The sequence below is a fragment of the Chelonoidis abingdonii genome, chromosome 14, assembly GCF_003597395.2.
Source record: "Chelonoidis abingdonii isolate Lonesome George chromosome 14, CheloAbing_2.0, whole genome shotgun sequence".
NCBI lineage: Eukaryota > Metazoa > Chordata > Testudines > Testudinidae > Chelonoidis > Chelonoidis abingdonii.
The window spans coordinates 25,392,601-25,404,498 of record NC_133782.1 but is presented as its reverse complement, the minus strand read 5'-3'; the positions used below and the strand labels follow the sequence as shown (position 1 = coordinate 25,404,498).

General features: G+C 47.0%; 1 protein-coding gene and 1 pseudogene across 1 annotated transcript; both read left to right on the top strand.

Annotated features, from left to right (window-relative positions):
- The first annotated feature begins 312 nt into the window (after window positions 1-312).
- LOC142047759 (uncharacterized) lies at window positions 313-2,364 on the top strand (annotated as a pseudogene).
- A 2,686-nt stretch (window positions 2,365-5,050) lies between these two features.
- Window positions 5,051-10,273, top strand: SRSF6 (serine and arginine rich splicing factor 6). The gene is made up of 6 exons (XM_032769614.2): window positions 5,051-5,289; window positions 5,574-5,722; window positions 7,518-7,651; window positions 7,886-8,094; window positions 8,527-8,610; window positions 8,745-10,273. The coding sequence occupies exons 1-6, from the start codon at window positions 5,183-5,185 to the stop codon at window positions 9,100-9,102; spliced, it is 1,041 nt and encodes a 346-aa protein (XP_032625505.1). The 5' UTR covers window positions 5,051-5,182; the 3' UTR covers window positions 9,103-10,273.
- Window positions 10,274-11,898: the final 1,625 nt, after the last annotated feature.

The window sequence follows — 11,898 nt, the reverse complement described above, 5'->3', positions numbered from 1 at the left end:
GTCAATGTGGAGCACTGTGGGAGAGCTGCCAGAGGACTGTTAGGCGTGGTCTACCCTACGAGTTTAGGTCGAATTTAGCAGTGTTAAATCAAATTAACCCTGCACCCGTCCACACAACGAAGCCATTTTTGTCAACATAAAGGGCTCTTAAAATTGACTTTTTTTACTCCTCCCCGACGAGGGGAGTAGCACTGAAATTGACATTGCTGGTTCGAATTAGGGTTAGTGTGGATGCAATTCGACAGTATTGGCCTCTGGGAGCTATCTCACAGTGCACCATTGTGACCGCTCTGGACAGCAATCTGAACTCGGATGCACTGGCCATGTAGAAAGGAAAAGCACTGCGAACTTTTGAATTTCATTTCCTATTTGCCCAGCGTGGAGAGCTGATCAGCACAGATGACCATGCAGTCCCAGAATCGAAAAAGAGCTCCAGCATGGACTTTACGGGAGGTACTGGATCTCATCGCTGTATGGGGAGATGAACCCGTGCTAGCAGAACTCCATTCCAAAAGATGGAATGCCAAAACATTTGAAAAAATCTTGAAGAGCATGATGGACAGAGGTCAAAACAGGGACTCAACACAGTGCTGTGTGAAACTTAAGGAGCTGAGACAAGCGTACCAGAGAGCCAAAAAATCAAACGGATGCTCCAGGACAGAGCCGCAGACATGCTGCTTCTGCACTGAGCTGCAGGCAATTCTAGGGGGAGGCCCACCACCACTACCCCACCCCTGTCTGTGGACTCCTATAATGGGGTACTCTCAGTCGCCATGCCCGAGGATTTTGCAGACGGGGAAGATGAGGAGGAGGAGAAAGGGGACGAGGTTGAGGAGAGCACACAGCACACTGTTCTCCCCGACAGCCAGGATCTTTTTCTCCCCCTGACTGAAATACCCCCACAACCCTCCCAAGGCTGTATCCTGGACCATGAAGCCGTAGAGGGGACCTCTGGTGAGGGGACCTTTGCATATATAAAATATGGTTTAAAAGCAAGCGTTTTCTAATGATTAATTTGCTCTGAGAACTTGGGATTCATTCGTGGCCAGTACAGCTACTGGAAATGTCTGTTAATGTGTCTGGGGATGGAGCGGAAATCCTCCAGGAACATCTCCGTGAAGCTCTCCTGGAGGTACTCCAAAAGCCTTTGCAGAAGGTTTCTGGGGAGAAGAGCCTTATACCGTCCTCCATGGTAGGATACTTTACCACGCCATGCTAGTAGTAAGTAATCTGGTATCATTTCATGACACAGCCTGGCAGCATATGGTCCCGGTGTTTGCTGGCATTCAAGCAACATCTGTTCTTTATCTCTCTGTGTTATCTTTAGGAGAGTGATATCATTCATGTAACCTGGCTGAAATATGGGAATTTAATTAAGGGGACATTCATAGGTGGCCGTTCCTACTGGGCTGTTTGCCTGTGTCTGAAAAGAAATCCTCCGCACAGTTAGCCAAGCGGTGCGAGGGAGAGAGGCATTGGTGCTGAGCTGTTCGCATTTGGCTAGCAGGGATCTTCCCTGATACCAGCCATGCAGTTGGGGAAGGGTTAAAGCGATCATCGCAGAGAAAAAGATGGAGGGGGGGCTTCACACTGAGCTGTTCGCATTTGGCTAGCAGGGATCTTCCCTGATACCAGCCACGTGGTGCGGTACGGGGAGGGTTAAAGCGGTCATCCAAGAGAAAAGGATTGTGAGGGGGTTAGTTTGGTTTCTGCTGCTGCACGTTAATACGAAAACCGCAGCCCTAAATGGACAACTCAACGGGCCTTGCTTGGTATGGGAAAGGAGGGCGCTGCTGTTATGAAGCTTGCAGAAGCCGAAAGACTATGGCTTACCATGGCCACCTACAAGCCGAATTCTGTTGCCCAGTGTTTTTGATCTCTAACACCAAAGCTGCTGGCACTCAATATAAGATGCAAAAAATGACCTGGTATCGAAATCACATGTGCAATGTAATGTGAATAGTGTTGTTCACCATGAAAGAGTATACCCATTGTTCTGTAAAATTTATCTTTTAAAATACTTCTCTCCCTTTTTTTTCTCCCGCAGCTGCAAATATTTCAAGCCTCCCTCCTCCGTCCCAAAGGCTATCTCAGATAAGGTGGCAAAAAAAACACATGAGCGATGAAATGTTCTCTGAGCTTATGCAGGCATCCCACACTGAAAGAGCTCAGCAGAAAGTGTGGACGGACACAATAGCACAGGACAGGAAAGTGGCCTGTGAACGTGAGGAGAAGTGGCAGCAGGAAGATCAGAGGAGGCAAGATGCAATGCTGGGGCTACTGCGGGAACAAATGGACATGATCCGGCGTCTGGTGGAGTTTCAGGAATGTCAGCTGGAGAGACTACCGCTGCAGCCCATTTAACCGCCCTCCCTCCCCCGCAAGTTCCATAGCCGTCTCCTCACCCAGACGCCCAAGAATGTGAGGGGGGGGCCCTCCGGGCCCCCAATCACTCCACTCCAGTGGACAGAAGGCTGTCATTCAACAAGTATTAAAGTGGCCTTTTCCTTCCCTCCTCCCCTCCTCCCACACCCCACCCAGGCTGCCTTGTCAGTTTTCTCTCTATTTTTATAATCAATTAATAAAGAATACATGGTTTTTAAATGATAGTGACTTTATTTCCAAGCTGTGATCGAAGGGGGGAGGGCGGTTGGCTTACAGGGAATTAGTCAACCAAGGGGGTGGGTTTTCATCAAGGAGAAACAAATAGAAATTGTCACACGGTACCCAGGCCAGTCATGAAACTGGTTTTCAAAGCTTCTCTGATGCGCAGCACTTCCTGATGTGTTCTTCTAATCGCCCTGGTGCCTGGCTGCGATCAGTGGCCAGGCGATTTGCCTCAACCTCCCACGCCGCTATAAACGTCTCCCCCTTACTCTCACAGAGATTCTGGAGCACACAGCAAGCAGCAATAACAATGGGGATATTGGTTTCGCTGAGGTCTGAGCAAGTCAGTAAACTGCACCAGCGACCCTTCAAACGTCCAAATACACACTCTACCACCATTCTGCACTTGCTCAACCTATAGTTGAACAGCTTCTTACTACTGTCCCGGTTGCCTGTGTATGGCTTCATGAGCCACAACATTAAGAGGTAGGCTGGGTCCCCAAGAATAACTAGGCATTTCAACATTCCCAACAGTTATTTTCTGGTCTGGGAAGTAAATCCCTTCCTGCAGCCATTTAAACAGACGAGAGTTCATGAAGAAGCAAGAGTCATGAACCTTTCCCAGCCATTCCACATTGATGTTGGTGAAACGTCCCTTGTGATCCACCAGTGCTTGCAGCACCATTGAAAAGTACCCCTTGTGGTTTATGTACAGGTTGCCTTGGTGATCCGGTCCCAAGATAGGGATATGGATTCCGTCTATCGCCTCACCACAGTTAAGGAATCCCAGTGCAGTAAAGCCATCTACTATGACCTACACATTTCTCAGAGTCACTACTTTTAATAGCAGCAGTTCAGTGATTGCGTTGGCTACCTGCATGACAGCAACCCCTACAGTAGATTTGCCCACTCCAAATTGATTCCTGACTGACCAGAAGCTATCTGGCACTACAAGCTTCCAGAGGGCTATCGCCACTCACTTGTGAACTGTGAGGGATGCTCTCATCTTGGTATTCTTGCGGTTCAGGGCAGGGGAAAGCAAGTCACAAAGTTCCATGAAAGTGCCCTTATGCATGCAAAAGTTTCGGAGCCACTGGGAATCATGCCAGACCTGCAACACTATGCGATCCTACCAGCCTGTGCTTGTTTCCTGGGCCCAGAATCGGCGTTCCACAGCATGAGCCTGCCCCAATAACACCATGATGCCCACGTTGCCAGAGCCCACGCTTTGAGAGAAGTCTGTGTCCATGTCCTCATCACTCTCGTCACCACGCTGCTGTCGCCTCCTTGCCTGGTTTTTCAGCTTCTGGTTCTGCATAAACTGTACGATAATGCACAAGGTGTTTACAATGCTCATAACTGCTGCAGTGAGCTGAACAGGCTCCATGCTTGCCGTGCTATGGCATCTGCTTGGGCCATCCAGGGAAAAGGGCGCAAAATGATTGTCTGCTGTTGCTTTCACGGAGGGAGGGTTGACTGATGACATTTACCCATAACCACAAGTGACAAATTTTTGGCCCCATCACGCATTGGGAGCTCAACCCAGAATTCCAGTGGGCAGCAGGGACTGTGGGATATCTACCACAGTGCACCGCTCGGAATGTCGACGTTTGCCACGGTACGATGGATGCACACCGCCGAATTAATGTGCTTAGTGTGGACGCATGCACTCAACTTTACACAATCTGTTCCCAAAAATCGACTTCTGTAAAATCGGAGTAATTTCTAGTGTAGACCTACCCTTAGGATCGACATGTAACTGGTGTCTAAACTTTCGCTTAGTCACACTCAGTCCATCACTGACCATGGCTCAACGCCACTCAGGGCCCTGATGTTACTATGTCGACATAACAGGGCAGTTACAGTGATGGGAGACAAATTTAAGTGTGGACTGGTGCCCCCCTAAGTCGATGGAAGGCAGCTTCCATCTACCTAACTTTATTAGAGTAGCCCTGGCAGCAGGGATGGGAGAACCCCACTCATTGCTGCAGTGAGTGTCTACATGGAAGCACTGTAGCTACAGCGCTGCGTGTTTGAAGTATAAACGCAGCCTGTGACAGGGACAACGCGCGCGCCCCAGAAGCGTGGACGAAGCCTGTCACAGGGACAACGCGCGCAGCCTGTCAAAGGAAGAACGGCGCGCGCCTCCCCGTTGCGGTCGCAGCCTGTCATAGGCAGAACGGCGCACGCTTCACAGGCACTAGTGACAGCCCCGCTACTGCAGCCCCATCCCAATCTTGGCTGAGGGGACAGCTCTGCGCATGCGCATAGGAACACGGCTCGGTCTGCGCGGGCATCTGATGCGCAGAAGAGTCGCTCCCCGAGCTATGGAAAACGTGCAAGAACTAGGTGCATGTACACAGGGAAACCGCTTCCCTTCTCCGCCACCTCCGGACGCGCCTCGGCGCCCAGCACGTTTTCCGCGGTGACGTAGTGATCTACGCCCCGCCCCCGGTATAAAAGCGTGCGCGGGCGGCGGGCGCCATTGTGCTGTGGAGCAGGCCGCACTTCTGGGAGGGTGCGGGCCCCGCAGCACCGAGCTCTTCTCGTCTTGCCTCCCCTCTGCCCTGCGGAGATGCCGCGCGTCTACATCGGGCGCCTCAGCTACCACGTCCGGGAGAAGGACATCCAGCGCTTCTTTAGCGGCTATGGCCGCCTGCTCGAGGTCGATCTCAAGAACGGGTGAGGCGGCGGGGGCGCACTGGGCAGTCGGGTCGGCGCGGGGGTGGGGGGCAGAGCGCGGCCCCGTCCTGAGCAGGTCCCTGGCGGGGAGGGGGCAATGGCCAGGCCCTTCGCAGGCCAGTGGTGGGGCCCGGGGCTGCCGCGTGGCGCCGCGTTCAAAATGGCGGCGGTGGGGGCGCTGCGGCGGGGCTGGCTCCATTGTCCCGCCGCGCGGAGCCCCGGGGCTGGTTAGTTTCCGTGGCGACCGGGCCTCGGTCCCTGACGGCCGATCTCTGACCCCGCAGCTACGGGTTCGTGGAGTTCGAGGACTCCCGCGACGCCGACGATGCCGTTTACGAGCTGAACGGCAAAGACCTGTGCGGGGAGCGGGTGATAGTGGAGCACGCCCGGGGCCCCCGCCGGGACAGGGACGGGTACAGCTACAGTAGCCGCAGTGAGTACAGCTCCTTGCCCCGGCTCTTAGCCTTGGCGGCGGGGGTGGGGGCGGTGTTCGGCCAGCCGCTGCTGCATTGGCCGCGTATCCCTCCTGCAGAGGGCTGCTGGGTGCGTGGGACCGGTCCCCTGGGGTGTGGGAGGGATGACACTGACCATCTCACCAGGCATGGTGTGCTTGGCTATTGGGGGTACCCCTTGTGCAACGCTGGCTGCAGGATGACCTGCCAAGCTTTGCCTTACAAGCTTCTTTGCTAGCACACGCCTTGTGCTTTAGGTACCTTACAATAGAACTGCACTCATTGGTACCTGTAATGGCATATGAAGCAGACTAGGGGGGCAATTTTATTTGCAAAGTTTAAGTGTAGTCTTAATTTAGTTAGGATTCCCTACTCTTCATTAGAAGAGATTGGTTATATTAACTTAAATATTTGGAAGCTTTTCAGTGAAAAGTTACATATCTGGGTATGGTAGAAACACTCAGCTGTGAACTGTAATGTGTTTCAATTGAATATAGGGAACTTAGTGGTGGGGGGAGGGAAGGGTTTACTTGAGACAGATTGTAGGAAATATGGGAAGTGGGAAGTATCATAAAAAGGGAAAAACTCATTTTGTGTAGTTCTTGCTATACAGCATGAGTAATTCAACTGACTATAGCTTAATTGGCATGGTATTGCAGTTTAAGAATAGTAAGTGTGATATATCTTTGAGTAAACTCTAGATCAGTGGTACTCAGACCTCAGTGGTTCAGGAGCCGAATTAATGATCTGCATTAGCCAAAGGAGCCACAGTAGTGTGAATTCACTGTTTCATTTACCATAGTATTTTTCATATTTAAACAGTATGATGGGAAATATTTAGTTTTTATGTATATATATATTATTCTCTCAGCAAAATGACTGACCAAGTATCATTATTTCTAACTACAATTGGTTTATAACATAGTATAAGTGTCCAGATTGGCTGCTAATGAAATCACACAGTGTTTTAATATCATGTGCTGCAAACAGCTGCAAGAGACGGGCTTCTGCGCATCAGTCTGAGTATCACTGCGCTAGATACTTGTGTTATTGGGTGGGTGGGAGTCTGTCTTTTACAAGTTTTTAAAAATTCAAATGTATGTTGTTTAAAATTGTTGCATGTCCAATTCAAACTTTTTAACAAGTCCTTGATGTTTCAATTTAAAAGTGACCAGTGGGGCTGAGGCTGTGTCCACTGAGGCTAAGATGACTGCCTTTCCTGATTGGCCATGGCTTTTCCATACATTGTGTGACCCTTGCCCTATGACCCTTTGGCTGACCTTACCGGAAGCCATGACGACAGCAGCCTTTTGCCATTAGACGCAGGGTGATGGTGAGGATTCCAAGGGTTAGACAAAACTGGTTAAACTGAACTAGGTGACTGTTACCTTGCGTGTTTTGTGGCCAACCACCAAAAACCTCATACTGTGATGTAAGTACTTAGCGTAACTAGTAAACGTTTTTGTAAAATGTAGAAATGCATGTAATCAGTTAAGTTTTATATTTTACAATGTTCTGTAAAATAAAACTTAGCAAGGTAAATCTAATAAAGGAGCAGTCACTCTCTAACAGATCTTAGGAGCACAGACTTGTAGGATTTTAGTCTGTTTGATTTGCCATTAATATAGATCATGGCAAAATTGCATCTTTGTTGGAGGTTTAGAAAGATAAAGTCCTACTGCAGTAAATATAATCTGTGTTTAACTAACTTTTTCAGAACATTTAGCTGCCTTCACATTATGAGACAATCTAACTTTCTTTCTTTGCACAATAAAGGTGGGGGTGGTGGAGGCGGTGGATATAGCAGTCGGAGACAATCAGGAAGAGATAAATATGGACCACCTGTTCGTACAGAATACAGACTGATTGTTGAAAACCTTTCCAGTCGTTGTAGTTGGCAGGATTTGAAAGTATGTATTAATGTGAAATCTCTTAATAGAGCCGCTTGTGACTAGCAGAAAGCAATACAAGATTTCATTTTAATTTGAACGTTCTTCATTATTTTGCAGAACTGTTTTGAAATGTAATCAGGCATGGCTGTTTACACAGTTAGTTCTTTGCATCTCTTGAGGTTTGATTTGCAGTGACCTGGTTGCGCTGCATAAACATGAAATGGTTATGTAGCTCTTCTTCTGCTTTCTAAGGATTTCATGAGGCAAGCTGGGGAAGTAACCTATGCGGATGCTCACAAAGAACGCACAAATGAAGGGGTAATTGAATTCCGATCTTACTCTGACATGAAGCGTGCTCTGGACAAATTGGATGGCACAGAGATAAATGGCAGGAAAATCCGGCTGGTTGAAGACAAGCCACGGACAAGCCATAGGCGATCTTATTCTGGCAGCAGGTCAAGGTAACTTTGAAACGCTTGAGCTTTATAGCAAAGACTATTAGCTCTAATGAGAGAGGGCCTGTTATGTGTACTCTTAACGTTAAGAGTAATCATTACCTTTATAATTTGTTGATACTTCAGGGATAAGATGACTCCCAGGGGTCTGGAAGGAATGTTTTTCCATGATGTAACATTGCATAGTTGACCAGGTGCATTATGGGGAGGACGTTTCACCTTCCTCTGAAACATCAAGTATAGGCTACTGACAGATGGTATTCTGGACCTAGATGGACCAATGATCTGCTCTGGTATGGCCACTCCTGTTGCTAAAAATTCTTCATTGTAAGACACTTTGGCTGTGCTAAAGTAAGGGGGGAGCAGGACATACCAGGCTAAAACAAAAAATCTCAAATTGTTATAGAATGTCATAGATACTTTTTGAAATGTCACTAGGTCACGATCTAGAAGAAGGTCACGAAGCAGAAGTCGTAGGAGTAGCCGCAGCAGATCCCGTAGTGCCTCAAAAAGCCGCTCGCGGTGAGTAATTTGTGTGTTTAATGGTGCTTTCTGTTAATCCGTCAATTATTACCTTTAGTTGGTAACTGTTCGTATGTAGAACTGTCATGGGTACATATCAGTTCATGTCGAATAAAGATTATGTTCTTTTAAAGATCTAAATCCAGGTCACGAAGCAAAGATCGTTCACGTTCCAGATCTAAGAGCAGGAAGTCTAGATCAAAGAGCAAATCTAAACCCAAGTCTGACCGGGGCTCCCGCAGCAGATCCAAGGAGAAATCTGAGAAGTCTCACAGCAGGTCTAGGTCCGTGTCTCGCTCTCCCAAAGAGAATGGTAAAGGAGAGGCTAAGTCTAAATCCAGGTCAAGGAGTAGGTCTCGCTCCAAATCACCACAGCAGCAACCACCTGCCAAGGCTCGCTCTGAGTCACCGCCCAAAAGAGCTGCGTCAAGGTCCCGCTCCAGATCTCGTTCAAAATCTCGCTCGCGGTCAAGATCTAGTTCAAGAGATTAAGACTAGAACTCTCCTCTTACTTCGCACACTATTATGGAACATTTTCCTACTTGCCAGGCCATTAATCTTTTATGTTAGTACTTAAGAAGTTGGTTTCTTCTCTTGCAGAAGAGAATGGCCTGAGAACCAAGTAATGAGGCATAAAGGTTTGATCCGTATCTAAATTTGATGAAAAGATGAAGTTGTACAGAAATGTACAAAGCAGGAAAAAGCCCCCCTTTTTGTAGAGATTAAGCTAAACTTTTAATTTTATAGCATTTCAGCAGGAATAACTTATCTGCTGTTGGGTGGAAAGTGGTTTTTTATATTAAGTATGAGGTTTAAGTTCAGGCATTTTGAGAACATTATTTTTCCTAATTTTTTCACTGTTTTAAAATTATGGATTTTAGTAGTTTAATGGGTTATGGCTTGCTACCAGAGGCATGACAGACAGCCTTGTTGAACAGGTCAGTATAGATGATGTGGCTATCTTAATTTGTGGAAGTAGAATGTGAACTGAACATATGGTTGACACAAAACAAGGCAAATTTCAGACCAGCAATAAACTCAATTTAGAGCACTTCAGTTGTGCTGTATCTTAATTCAGCTTGCCAAAAGTTTCTTCCTTTCCCCTTCCCCATAATGATTGTATTAAAAAGCTAATAAAGGTACTATTTTGTAGCTTGACATGATGCAGTATTGCCTACACTCATGAGTAACCAAGTTCACATAATGGAAGTAACATGACTTTTTTTAGTTTCCTTGAATTCCAGGAGACACTCCAATTCTCAGACACAGTGGTGTCTTTCTGGATGTGGTCCATGTCATTAGTGTCTTGTATTGTTTGCAGGCCTCTAAATATTTACCTATTGGGTATGTAAAACAAGCTGCCTTCCCCTACGATTCATTTAACACCCACTTTGCTTCAAAATATGAGAACCACAATCCTGTTGTGTATGAATCTAAACCTATGGGATCTTAATGTATTGGAGCTAGAGTTCTAGTCTTAACAAAAGGCTTTGCTAAACCAGAGTTTGCCAATTCACTAAAATTGTGGAGTAGAATCCATCTCAAAAGCCCCCTTTATAGCTAAATTGATATTTGTAACATGCAATAGCAAACATTAGAACTGCCTTGTAATCTTTATACAATGTGTAGTTTTACTTGTATAAAATTAAATCAGTGACTCAAACTCTTGTGCTTTTATTACAGTATAGCTTAATTCTTTTCTGGCTATATTGTGTTGGATCCACCTCCATGACAAACTGTGGCTTCTTCTGGGGTAGATGCTTACTATGTAGAGAACTCATCAGGTCTCTTGATAAAACAAATGAGATGCGGTAGGAAATACTTCAGTTTATTACACATGGTATTGATCTTACACCAATGTAACTTATTGTCTCTAAATTCCTTGATTGAGAATATTTTAATTGTGGGCAGGGATAAGCATTCAGAAAGCTTCTCTTATGTTGGATGCATCTTGCATCTGCGTATCTGTCCCTGGTGTGTGTTTTGTAGGCATAAGCGACACCTGCAAACAAGGTGATTTCAGCCTGGTTGAAAGTATATCCCTTAAACAAAACCATTTGCTTGATCAATCTTGAAATAGTATTTCTATTCTTTAGTACGACACCAGTGTACGTTAGGCAAATTATTTCTTCTGGTACATTGAATCTCAGCTGAGGTATGAGACTTTCAAGTGGGGAGGGGTGTTGAGGCTCCTTGCTCACAGGGTTGCAATGGTGGGGTGACTGGGCCAAGTTTCAGTTAATGGTATTGCAACCAGGAGCATCAGTTCGCAGTGCTTGCTAGCATTTGCTGCTGAAAATGAGAGAGATTGCTCTGAAAACTTTGGACCTTTGTGGTTAAGAGATGTGCTTTTAAGAGGTTTCCTAGCCCATGGGTGTTCTCAGCAAATTTTTGGATGGCCTCAGAGTGTGGCCACCAGCTCTTGCTGGTGGTCACTCTGTTTTTCCTAAGATACTTAATTTACTTTAGGAAAAACAAAAAAAAATGCACAGATACATGTCCAAATCATTGTAATTTATTTAGCGTTTTTTTTGCACACTCAGTAATAAAAATGTGCAGTTGTCTCTGATCTTTACTGGACTTAGAATAGAAGCACACAGTTTTTTTGGTTGCTTTTTTAAGACTTGCTAACTAGCAAGTCTACTATTGTGAAAAGTGACTGTATATTTAATATCACGTTTCACAGCAGACTTGCTAGGGACAATGGGAGGCTAAAGGAAGCAGCAGGTGATGGGGTGGGTGAGACCAGGGCTGGAGCGTGGGGTTCTGCTTCATGAGTTGGGGCTGGGAGAGCCAGTGGGGGCTAGGGATGATGTGCGGGGAGTGAGACAAGGGCCATGTCTCTGGGGCTAGAACCCAAAGCCCTGCAGGTGAGGGAAGGATCCTGACGCCCATCACTCCAGGAGTGAAACCTGTATCCCACCACCCCTGGGAAGGTGGAGAACTCACACTGGGGCCTGCTCCTACAGTGTTTGTGGCTCCAGAAGGGGTCAGAGACCAGCCCCTACTTGCAGCCCTGGGGGAGGAGTGCTACTTCAACCCCCCAGTCACTACCCAGGATGCTGTGGCCTCAAGAAAAGCCCCTAGGGGCTGCGTTTGGGGAACACTGTCAGCCTATGTACAGTAGACAGCAGGGTCAAAGGACTGTTTGATTTAAAGTAGAATCCCCTTTATTGGAAAACCATGCCCCCAGTTCCATCTAGATAACATTGGAAAGGCTCATTTTGTAAGGGGCTGACTATAGCTCAAGTTGGCCGGGGGGAGGGGGGGGAGGGGTAAATGGGATTG